Source organism: Acanthopagrus latus, unplaced genomic scaffold (genome assembly GCF_904848185.1).
Source record: "Acanthopagrus latus isolate v.2019 unplaced genomic scaffold, fAcaLat1.1, whole genome shotgun sequence".
In the NCBI taxonomy this organism is placed as follows: domain Eukaryota; kingdom Metazoa; phylum Chordata; class Actinopteri; order Spariformes; family Sparidae; genus Acanthopagrus; species Acanthopagrus latus.
This window is the reverse complement of record NW_023504083.1, coordinates 178,117-190,980: the sequence shown is the minus strand read 5'-3', so window position 1 is coordinate 190,980 and position 12,864 is coordinate 178,117. Positions and strand designations below refer to the sequence as shown.

Here is a 12,864-nt window from a genome sequence, read left to right as displayed (position 1 = left end):
TTGTGGGAGCACTTTTAGTACATTTTAGGCACTATTTCATGTCAGGTATGTCACTGCTACTACACTACCCATCATGCACCTGGGCAGCATCTTTACTCTGGTAGCTCCCTGACTGTTGAGACAGACTGTCAACAGTGAGGTCTGGGACTATAAGAGAAGGATGAGACAGTGAGGTCATGTTACCATCACAGTTCCTGCTGCTGTCTGTTCAGCTGATGTTGTGTTTTGTTGTCTCTCAGTCTACCAGGTGGAGGTGGATTCAGGGGCGGAGTCTGTCCAGCTGCCCTGCAAAACCATAGTTCACCTGCATGAAAATGCGAAAGTGGAATGGATGGATGGATTTGATCGGAAGGTCCATGTGTATCAGAACGGTTCTGACCAGCCTGAAGAACAGGACAGTGATTACAGAGGTCGAACAGAGATGAAGAGAAAACTGCTGGAACCTGGAGACCTCAGTCTGACCCTGAAATATCCCACAGAGAGAGACAGAGACACCTTCATCTGCAAAGTCTACAACAGGGAGGGACACAAACTGATGAAGAAACAAGTGGAGCTGAAGGTCAAAGGTCAGTACTGTAGATACAGGTCAGTACTGCAGATACAGGTCAGAGCTGTAGATAAAGGTCAGAGGTCAGATTGACATCAATCAGCTGAATGATTTCCAATCAGAGTTGACAGTATTGATCTGAATATATTTTTATTTGATCCAGAAGAAAATTGAAGGAACAAGCTCAAAGAAACAACAAATCTTTTCATCACTGAGAACCAAGAAATGCAGCTTTAATAGTTTGTATCAGTTGTTCCTTCTTTTTCCTGCTTTGTTCACTCTTTTTTGTTTTACACCTTTTTTCTACGCTATGGGAGACATTAGAATAGGCAGCTTGAATATAAATGGAGCAAGGGATGATGACAAACCAGTAACAGCTGTGGGGCTGGACTTCTTCTTTCCAGAAACTTTCTTCCTCAGTCTGTAGAAAGTGGTTTGTGTTACGAAGCTACAACGAGTCCTCTGCAGAGGAAGCAGACAGACTGTGTTCCTGACAAAAATGTGGTAAAAAGACAAGAAGACCTGATGTCCTGTACATCTACAACATGTGATGATAACTGTGAAGGTGTTTAATTTAGTTTACATTTCTTCAGGGATATAAAATACTTTTTATAAACAAAAGGAACCTTTTGCAAAATAAAGTATTTAATGAAGTTAACACTTTAAGAACACCAATATGAAAACTGATGTGTTTTTATAATAGAAAGTAATCTGACACGTTACACTTATGTTTACAAAAGCATTTTGTCACAATTGGACACATTCTATTTAACAGGATGCACTTTTATTTATTTTTTCCAATTAGTTTGAAGCTGCACTGTTTACAGGGCAAATCTGTTTAAAATAAAAGGATTAAAATAAATGCAATGTTTTTGAAGTTAATTAGAAGTTTGTTCTTGAGAAGAAGAAAAAAATCGATTCAAATCATGAATTGAGTTTGGTGTGAAAAAGTTGGAGCTTCAGTTTTTAGGCCATATGGCCCTAATGTTACCTGTGCAACACTAATAAACAGCCCCAACCTGTTGACTTTAAAGCTTGTTGGTCACAAAGTGAAGCTGTCAGTGTTGGTGGAGTAGACAAGAAGCTCAGTGTGTCTGGAGGGTTGATCTGGAAGACGGAGGCTGAAATACTGAGAAGTGTTTTTAGGTGATCCTTCATTTGTTCTTCATAACTGGAAGAAAGTTAAAGGTCGTCTAGTAGGTGGAAGAGGATTAAAACTAAAATGTCCTACAGAGGTCGAGTTCTCTACACCAACAGTTTAGTATCGTCCACTTTATGACATCACCTGTCATGTGTTGTGTTTGTCTCTGTCATTAACTCTGATGTGAGTCCTGTCTGTCCATGTTGTCTCATCCTGAGACTGTTTCTCATTGTTTCATGGAGTGTTGTCGACTGCTGCCTCTGTTTGTGATGTTGGAACATGTTTTCAGACTATTTGGGGAGTTTTTTTGGAAGCAGAAGCTCATTCTGGGCTGCAGGTCCTCTCAGAGAAATAAAGACAAATGGCAGCTACTTAATTTCATTGTGTGGAGGACAAAGATGTTCGTGTGTCTGAGCAGAAGAAACAGAACAGAGACAGCTGTGGATGATGATGATGATGATGCTGTTTTCATGTTTGTAAGTGTTGAAAGCTCGTTTAAAACTAGATTTGAATTATTACAGAATGATGAACGATGTGTAAAGTTTTCCAGTGTGTGGTGTTATAAACATGTGTTCTGTTGTGTTGTTGATGACCAGCTGTTCTTTGGACGTGACTGACATGATTTAGATTCTGTCAATCTTTATTTATTGACCGTGTTGTTTTTTGATTTTGGTTTTATAATGTCTTGAATTTTCAAAAGTATTGTAAAAGTATTGTTGAAATCTTCTCTGTTTCTCTCTTCTTCTGGTTTGTTGTCCTCTCAGTCCACCAGATGGAGGTGGATTCAGGGGTGGAGTCTGTCCAGCTGCCCTGCAAATCCATAGTTCACCTGCCCGAAGATGCTAAAGTTGAGTGGAGGGACAGATACTACAGGAAGCTCCATGTGTATCAGAACGGTTCTGACCAGCCTGAAGAACAGGACAGATATTACAGAGGTCGAACTGAGATGAAGAGAAACCTGCTGGAACCTGGAGACCTCAGTCTGACCCTGAAATACCCCACAGACTGGGACAGTAAGACCTTCATCTGCACTGTCTACAACAGGGAGGGACACATCCTGATGAAGAAACAAGTGGAGCTGAAGGTCAAAGGTCAGTACTGTAGATACAGGTCAGTACTGTAGATACAGGTCAGAGGTCAGACTGACATCAATCAGCTGATTGATTTCCACTCAGAGTCGACAGTATTGATCTGAATGTGATGTTTTTATTGATCTATAAGAAAGCTGAAGGAACGAGCTGTCAGTCTGTTCAGTCTGTAGAAAGTGAAGAAGTTATTAAAGGCCGTCTGTTAAAAGTGAGAGCAGTGTGTGAAGACGTAAAGATGGTGTCTATTAATACTGATGCTCCGGCTGTGGGAGTGGAGAGAGTGGTGTTTCTACATGTTTTATATGAAGTGATTGATAAATGCAATAATGAGGAATATGTATTTGTGGGTGGAGGCTGTAACAGTACTGAGGACAGCAGGTCAGACAGGAACCATGCAGAGCCTCACGCTGCCTCTCACACTCGTCTGCTTCGCCTCATGGAGGCTCAGGAGTTGTGTGATGTGTGGAGAGACAAAACACCTGGACACACCTGAACATAACTCACTGTCTGTGGCCAGGCTGGATCGCTTTATTGTTTTAAACATCATTTTATTGTGTTTAACAGTTGTGTTATCAGCCCTGTTGGCTTCTCTGATCACTCACTTGTCACAGCTTGATTTTTTACAACATGTAAAACCAACAGTGCCTGACTGGAGGAGAAAAACTGCAAAGAAACACCAAAGTATGAAATCTGAGTTTGTGTCTACAACAGAGGTGGGATTTTGGAAAAGTACAAATTAGGAAACTCTGTCAGCAGAACAATCAGAATGTCACAAAGACCTGATAAGTTCAGTAAAAGCTCTGGAGTCTGAAATGAAGGAACTCTGAGACCAGCTGAGACCACCAGAGACCAGAACCAGACTGAGACCCTGAAGTTAAAAAGTCTCTTTCAGCTTCCTGCTGGGTGTCTCAGCTCAGGGGGTTCTGGTCCGGTCCACCTTCCAGACTGTAGCCCAGATGGATGTTCCATCACACTTCTTCTTTAGTCTGGAGCATAAGAATGGACAGCAGAGGTTGATTGACAGTTTAGGGCAGCTGCTGACTGATCACACTGCCAGGGGCGTCGCACCCGAGGAGGATGTGGATGTTTTAACACAAACACTTTTTCTGCAGTTTATCTGCAGTTTTGCACAAACGCCTCACTGCAGTATCTGAGTTTCTCTGGCCGCTCTGTGTCTGCTCGCTGCAGCTGCCTCCTCTCTCCTCCCTCTCCTGGTGCTGCTTTGGGACTGACCGGCTGATGACTGGCTGTTCTGCCTGAAGTCCCGCCTCTCTTGTTGCGTTTGATTTATTGTTCAGCTCGTGCTGATGAGGCGGGAACTACCATAAAATACCAAATAACAGCCAGGTGTTTATTATTATTATTATTATTATTATTATTATTATTATTATTATTATTATTATTATTGTTATTATTGTTATTATTATTATATTTCTAGATATTCTTGACTTTCAATGGGAGCTGCTGTAAAATATTTCTGTTTCTGATTTATATATTATGCATCCAGTTGTCCATATTTTAAGTTAAAGTAAATGAACCAAACAGATTTACACACATTTACATGTCAGGATGTGGTTATTATAGACACAGATTCAATATTTAAGTGTCATTTATCATCACAGTAACAGTGTTACATACCAGCCCCCCCAAAACAATTGTTCTTTAAAAAACACTCTGATCATGTCCAACACCTGGAAAACCCAGTTTTACTTCCTGTGGTTCTGTCCCCTGTTACCTGCTGGTCTCACCTGGTTCTGTCCTTCAGCTTTCTCTGCTACTCTGTAATCAGTCAATAAAGTTATTCAAAACTGCTGCTGCTGTCTGAACAGCTGATGTTGTGCTTTGTTTCCTCTCAGACTGTCAGATGGAGGTGGAGGAGGGGGCGGAGTCTGTCCAGCTGCCCTTCAGAACTACATCTGACCTGCCTGAGGACGCTTCAGTGAAGTGGTCCTGCTCAATCAGGACAGTCCACATGTATGAGAACAGATCTGACCAGCCTGAAAAACAGGACCCGGTTTACAAAGGCCGAACAGAGATGAAGAAAGACCTGCTGAAGACTGGAGACCTCAGTCTGACCCTGAAACACCCCAAAGAGACAGACACAGGAGAATACTGGTGTACAGTCTACACCAAGGATGGAGACACCCTGAGAGTGAAAAGAGTGGAGTTCAAAGTCAAAGGTCAGTATGAAGATACAGAACAGAGATCTGAGTGTCTGTTTGTGGTTGGCTGCTTGTCTCTGATTGGCTGCTTGTCTCTGGTTGGCTGTTTGTCTCTGGTTGGCTGTTTGTCTCTGGTTGGCTGATTGTCTCTGGTTGGTTGGCTGCTTGTCTCTGGTTGGCTGCTTGTCTCTGGTTGGCTGCTTGTCTCTGGTTGGCTGATTGTCTCTGTTTGGCTGCTTGTCTCTGATTGGCTGCTTGTCTCTGGTTGGTTGGTTGGTTGTCTCTGGTTGGCTTCTTGTCTCTGGTTGGTTGGTTGCTTGTCTCTGATTGGCTGCTTGTCTCAGTCTAACTGTCCTCTGTCTCCTCTGCAGGGAACATCAGGAGCAGAAGCAGCTCCATTGATCCGACTCCTCTAATGGCTGATCAGTTTGTTTGATCGGTCTGTTGCTCAATCTTTGATTATTGATCTGATGAGACTTTGGATCAGAGACTAAATGGAGGTGAAGGAGCTGATGGAGGACGGATGAAGACAGGAGGACGCTTCATCAGCTTCTTCTTCACTCTGACTCTCACACACAGTCTACACACTCACTATTGATGACTGTTGATCAATGATGTCAGAGTGATGTCAGCGTGATGTCACATGGTGGTTTGGACTGAAACATGTGGTTTAGATCCTTTGAACTCTGACAGTAAAGTGTAAATACAACCTCAGATGTAGAGACAGCAGGTCTCTGCAGTAACAACATGTATCATTACCTTCACAGAGTGTCTACACATAGAAACACGTCACATTTAACACTATTTAACAGCTTTTAATGCCACTTTATATGGAATTTAAGTGAAATTCAAAAGTGAAATATATATACACATATTGCATATACTAGTTATTGCTGTAAGCTTTTACCAAAAAAAAGATGAATTATTGAATGAACAAATGGACATTCTTTCATATTTGAAGTGTTTTTTAGAGTCCAACGTCTTTAATGTGGATCTGTGTCATCTTCACTTCATCAGTGTGTTTCAGCTGCAGGACCATGTTTTCTTCACAGAAACACATGAAGAACAGATTATAAGATATCAGATGAAGATTCCTGTCAGACAATCAGAGTTCATCGCTGATGTTCTGGTAAACAACCACCAGAGGGCGACATGAGCACAGCAGGATTATTACCTCTGACAACGTTTCCACTGCTGGACCTCAGTACACTTCTGAGGTATTTGTACTTTACTGGAGGATTTCTGCAAATACATACTTTTTACTCCACTGCATTTATTGAAAACACTGTTTTAGTTACTTTACAGATTACATGCTGCCTCAGAGCTGAATCAGCACTTTTTAAAATTCAATTATTTGATGAACAGTCAGATTAAAAACAACTCTTATATTCATACAAATAATCTGAAAGTACTGAATATACTTCCGTATAATTACCTGAGATTAGATTCTGTCTGTCTGGTGACATTTTAACACCATGTTATAGAGAATAACACACAAAATGTCCGCCCAGCAGGCTGCAGCACTTTATTAATGAAGACAATAAACCATAAAAAGAAAGAAATTAAAAGACATTTCTGATTAATTAGTCACATCTGGATCAATGTGATGATGTTAAACAGCTGATCACATATTCCTCTTTATGATCAACAGCCTTTTTGAACCTCCAGCTGACTGCAGCCTCCCTCTCCAACCATTCACCCACATCCAACTGGGACCAGTGTCTAGTTACTAGGATTCTGTGTTTGTGTTTTGTGAGACATGTAATTGTCAGTCTGAGTTTGTTGTAAATTTGTGAATGTAGAAAAGTGTGTGTGTGGTAGCCCAGTAGGAGGGAGAAGCCTTTTCTTTAACCCTTGTTCTCCTGTTTTTCCTTATTTAGGGAGTTAGGTAAGATTTAGTCTTTTTGTTAATACTTCTGATTGGTATAGGGAAGGCAGGGAGATATATGCTTGTGTTTGTTGTTTTGACCTTCTCTCCCTCTGAAGCAAAAATAAAACTGCTCCCTTAATTTATAACATTGTTTTGTAACCCTTTCTATGTCAAACTTATGTTAACAAGACTCCAAGGCATTTTCCTTTTTACCAAACTCATTTATTAAAACCATGACTCTAAACAGCAACAACAACAACAACACGTGTGAACATACAAAACAACAACAACAAATGTTAACAAGACAAAGCAAACAACAACAAGTGTCAACAATGAATCAACATATGCAAACTGCTAATCATAACACTGAGGACTATCATCATACCACTGACAGCAACAACAAACAAACAAACATAACAGGAACTTAACAACAACAGTCTTCAAAGATTACACCACACGTCTTTTCATTCATCCAACCAGTCCAGGTCCATGCCTTCGCCTCTGAGGGACGCTCGTCTGACACCATAGTCCAAACACAGCACACACATTTCTCTCGTGGCCAATGAGAGGACAGTGTCTTTGGGTCCATCTGGAAAGTTCAATTGGAAGACCACAGGCTTCACATTGAAAGCCTTGCAAGAGTGGTTCATCCTTCTACTGAAAGTGTCCGTGCCAGGGTGACTATGGAAAGCCGTTTGAGCATTTATTCAATATCCTTGATATCAGACTTAAGGTTCATGTACTAGTAAGCTTTTTCTCCTCACTAGTAAGATAATTTGGCGCACTAGTAGAACTACTAGGGCGCACTAGTAGAACGACTGTGTCTTACCAGTAACGTTTTTTCCACTACTAGTGCCACTTTTGGCCTACTAGTGCGCAATCAAACCCTACTAGTAAACTACTGTGCTGCACTAGTAACACAACTAGGCCCTACTAGTAGGCATGTGTCACTCACTAGTAGCCTTTTGGACCCTACTAGTAGCACCAAAATGCCCACTAGTAGCATTAGTAAGGCATTTTTTACCTCACTAGTACTACTAGTAAGTACAAAAATGTCCACTAGTAGTACTAGTAAGGTATATTCTACCTTACTAGTACTACTAGTAACAGCAAGAATGCCCACTAGTAGCACTAGTAAGAGCCAAAATGTCCACTAGTAGCACTAGTAAGATGTTTTTGATCTCACTAGTACTACTAGTAAGGGTCAAAATGTCTACTAGTGATACTAGTATGTCTCTTTTGACATCACTAGTACCACTAGTGAGGTCCAATGTGCCTACTAGTACTACTAGTAAGGTGTTTTTTACCTCACTAGTACTACTAGTAAGGCCCAAATTGTCTACTAGTACTACTAGTAAGAGCCACAGCAACCACTAGTAGCACTAGTTGGGATATTTTGGACAATACTAGTACTACTAGTAAGGGCAAAAGTGTCCACTAGTAGAACTAGCAAGGTGTTTTTGGTTTACTAGTAGTACTAGTAAGGATGTTCAAATGTTCACTTGTAGAACTAGTGAAATAAAATGCTAATGGAGAGGTGGGGACAGCACAAGCATTGAGGTTTCCTGTTGGCTCTTCTGAAAGAATTCCACCCAGCAAAAATTTAACCCCATAAAGCCTGATGAGCTTTTACTGTTGTTGTTGTTAATAAAAAGAACAATAATGATGTCCAGGATATCAAAGATAGCCTTGATATCCGTGATATCAAAGATATCCTTGATATCAACGGATATCCCTGATATCCGTGATATCAAAGATATCCTTGATATCAGTGATATCCGTGATATCAAAAGACATCTGTGATATCAGTGATATCAAAAGACATCTGTGATATCAGTGATATCCGTGATATCAAAGATAACCTTGATATCCGTGATATCAAAAATATCCTTGATATCCGTGATATCAAAGATAACCTTGATATCCGTGATATCAAAAATATCCTTGATATCCGTGATATCCGTGATATCAAAGATAACCTTGATATCCGTGATATCAAAAATATCCTTGATATCCGTGATATCAAAGATATCCTTGATATCCGTGATATCCGTGATATCAAAGATAACCTTGATATCCGTGATATCAAAAATATCCTTGATATCCGTGATATCAAAGATATCCTTGATATCCGTGATATCCGTGATATCAAAGATAACCTTGATATCCGTGATATCAAAAATATCCTTGATATCCGTGATATCAAAGATAACCTTGATATCCGTGATATCAAAAATATCCTTGATATCCGTGATATCCGTGATATCAAAGATAACCTTGATATCCGTGATATCAAAAATATCCTTGATATCCGTGATATCAAAGATATCCTTGATATCCGTGATATCCGTGATATCAAAGATAACCTTGATATCCGTGATATCAAAAATATCTTTGATATCCGTGATATCAAAGATATCCTTGATATCCGTGATATCCGTGATATCAAAGATAACCTTGATATCAGTGATATCAAAAATATCCTTGATATCTGTGATATCAAAGATATCCTTGATATCCGTGATATCCGTGATATCAAAGATAACCTTGATATCAGTGATATCAAAAATATCCTTGATATCCGTGATATCCGTGATATCAAAGATAACCTTGATATCCGTGATATCAAAAATATCCTTGATATCCGTGATATCAAAGATAACCTTGATATCCGTGATATCAAAAATATCCATTATATCCGTGATATCAAAGATAACCTTGATATCCGTGATATCAAAAATATCCTTGATATCCGTGATATCAAAGATATCCTTGATAACCACACACTGGAGAGTTTTAGTCATGGAAAGGACCTGTTGCGTTGTCTACTGCGCTGTCCGTTCACACAACCAAACAATAAGGACCGAAAACTGACTATCGTTTTATAGTTTTCCTTTGTGGAAGCAGCTTCAAGGAACCCTTTTGTTAGACATTACAAAGAGGAGACGGATGGCTCGGCTAGCAGCTGTAAGACGCCCTAACAGCAAGTTTGACAGCATCCCGAGATATATGAACGTGTATTCCAGACACTTTCATTCTGGTGAGTGTTTTGATTGTTTACTATTGGTCATGTTTTTGCGCAAAATCCAATATTAGTGTGTAATAATAGCTACCGAGACAGCCACAGTTGCTAGCTAACCAATTTAGGTGGCTAACTTGCTGTCTCTAGCTCTCAAGTTAACCAGCTGGTGGATGAATAGATCGATAGACATTCACCCAGACATTTTCATTTCATTCATTATAGTTTGGTATTGGTCATGTTTTAGTGCAAGATCCAAGTTTACTGCATAATAATAGCTACAGAGACAGCGAGACAACCAGCCAGCTAGTTAGCTCACTGGCTGTCTAGCTGGTGGATGAATAGATCGATAGACATTCACCCGACATTTTCATTCGGGGGTTTTGATGTTAACTATTGGTCAATTTTAGTGCAAAACCCAATTTTACTGCACAGTCATTGTTACCGAGACAGCCAGTTAGCCAGCTAGCTATTTAACTAACTGGCTAACTGGCTGGTAGATAAATAGATTAATTGATCGATAGACATTAACTTTTCTGTTGCTTGCGAATATTTTGAGTGTTGATATATGTTGTTTCACTACAGGTAAACCAGCATATGAAATGGATGAGTGACACCCTGACTGGGCTCCATCACTGCACCTGTTTCAGCCAGACTGGTGCTGATGCAGACAAGAGCGAATTAAATTAAGAAAAGACCAGACGGACACACATATGGCAGAAGATAAGGAAGATTGAGACAGCGTAGAGGCACTTACCTGTATGCTACGCTTAAATCTGTATATCTGTGTACTTATGTTTTAGAATTTGTTGCTGTTATACCATTGTGTTCTTTGCACCTAATACAAAACAAAGGTTTATTAGCTGTATAAGTGTAAATAAGGGGTGTAATTCCATGGCAGTACATGTAATTCTGACTTTGATTCTGTGCCATTGTAATTGTGCAATTGTTTGGGTGCATGTTTTACAACAAATATTGCAAAAAAAAAAAAAAAAACAAATGTGCAAAAGAATAAGTTAACATAAGTTAACAATGCAATTATAAAGTGAAGCCTTTTCAGGAAAAAAAAAAAGACTAACAACTTAAAAATATTGCATAAAACATTGTGCAAAAGAATAAGTTGACATATGTAAATACACCGATCAGTCATAACATTATGACCACTTGTACAATATAATGTTATCCAATACTACAGCTGTGCCTTAAATTCTGCCTTTGCAAAGATAATAATGTTCAGTTTTTGATTGACTTGATTTGAACTGGTGTTGAACTGGAACAGCTTTAACGTGAGGGTCAAGAGAGTCTGGCTACAGACCTCCAGTGTGGGGTTGCTTCCGGTGCAGCCTCCAGTCTCAGGCCAGTACGTACACAAGAAACTTCAAAACTACATCATGTAGACGCTTCCGGTGGAAGCGCTATTTTCACTGATTTATATTTAATTAATCTACATCGTAATGGTAAAGCCACTCATTTCTTAAATGTGGCATACATGTTGATCTGTCTATGCAGCATGTTACCTCAGTAGGCCTATACGTCTGTTATATTTTACCTATGCAAGCACTCTCAGCGCATATGTGGAGGGCAGGAGTAGTTACTTAAAACCATAACATACAAACACAATTAGCCTCTGCTTTTTATATTTTTTGTACAATATTCATCATGTTAAATACATCATTTTATTGTGTGCTGTGTATATTTCACCTAAGTCTTTTATACATGATACACCTGAAGGTCTTTAGAAGACATACAGGCCAATCAATTTGTTCACTATGCTTAAATAATAATTTATAATAATAATAATAATAATAATAATTAAAGCTGCGAGCAGCATTGGACGGGCCCTCGCAGTCCACACACCTCGGGGCATGCTGCCGTCAGGGCTTCCGCATGCAATGCCTTGAAGAAGCTGTTTCTTTATAATTTGGTGACCTGCTCCTGCTGGTATTAAATAATGTACGCTGAAGTCAGAAAAAAAGTGCGTGTACTGCCTCACGATTCCCCAGACAAAGACTGAGCTGATGGTCCGCTTCTGGAGCTGGCTGACGAAAATGTCCACATGAGGCATAATGCAATGAAAGAGTTTCAGGAAGAAGCTGAAGGTATCATCGTCCAGTAGCCGCACAAACCCTCAAGCTTGCCGCAGAGTGGCAGGCTTAAACTCCCCTGCTGGTTTCAAAACACTGGATGATGTCACATTCGTGCTCAAACACAGTGTTCACAGCACAGATGTGGAAGTTCAGAAAAGCTTTATTGCCGAGTACGATTTTACACATACGATGAATTTGTTGTGGTGATGTTGGTGCATGCATCAAATAACTATTAAGTGAAAATATAACAAATTAACAATATAAACTATTTAAATAATAGAAAATATAACAAATTAACAATATAAACTATTTCAAAAAGTAGAAAATATAACTATACATTATAAATATATATACACAATCTGTTTTTTGGGTAAAAGGATAAAGGGAGCAGACCAGCTGGCAGTGAACAATTACAAGAAATGATGTGCAAATGAAAATGCGCAAATGAATAGGAAGTTCAAGGTGAGCGTTAATGTAAAGCATAGAGTTATGGTGCTGTCAGTGTGACAGTAGAGTCAGTGGTAGAGGTGGAGTGTAAGGAGTGTCAGGGGGGATTCATGCCTTGTTGATAAGGCTGACAGCAGACGGGAAGAAACTGTTCTTGTGGCGTGAGGTTTTGGTCCTGATGGACCGCAGCCTCCTGCCAGAGGGGAGTGTCTCAGAGATCTTACTGTGCTTGTTCTCGGGGGTCTGTGTGGGAGATCTTGAAAAAAATCCAGAGAATCCAGCCAGATCAGATAAAAACTGATTAACTAATGGGGTGTGCTGAATGATGAAAGCTAAAAAGTAAGAGGGCGGAAATAGCTTAAAAAGGTGAACAGTTTCGAAAGAAATGCAATTGTTCTCACCAAAACATTTATATATTGAGTAACAGGAGACACTGCTGAAATCCGTGATGTCATGTTTTATTTCTGGAGAGTGAAAAATGACGGCAGCAGAGCGAGAGATAA

General features: G+C 39.8%; 1 protein-coding gene across 1 annotated transcript in view; it reads left to right on the top strand.

Moving 5' to 3' along the window:
- Positions 1-6,951, top strand: part of LOC119016335 — a 28,540-nt gene extending 21,589 nt beyond the window's left edge. Inside the window, exons 7-10 of the mRNA XM_037092106.1 lie at positions 248-566; positions 2,453-2,779; positions 4,633-4,956; positions 5,310-6,951. Coding sequence (XP_036948001.1) covers positions 248-566; positions 2,453-2,779; positions 4,633-4,956; positions 5,310-5,374 — 1,035 coding nt within the window. The 3' untranslated portion in view covers positions 5,375-6,951. The remainder of the gene's footprint in view (positions 1-247; positions 567-2,452; positions 2,780-4,632; positions 4,957-5,309) is intronic.
- Positions 6,952-12,864: the final 5,913 nt, after the last annotated feature.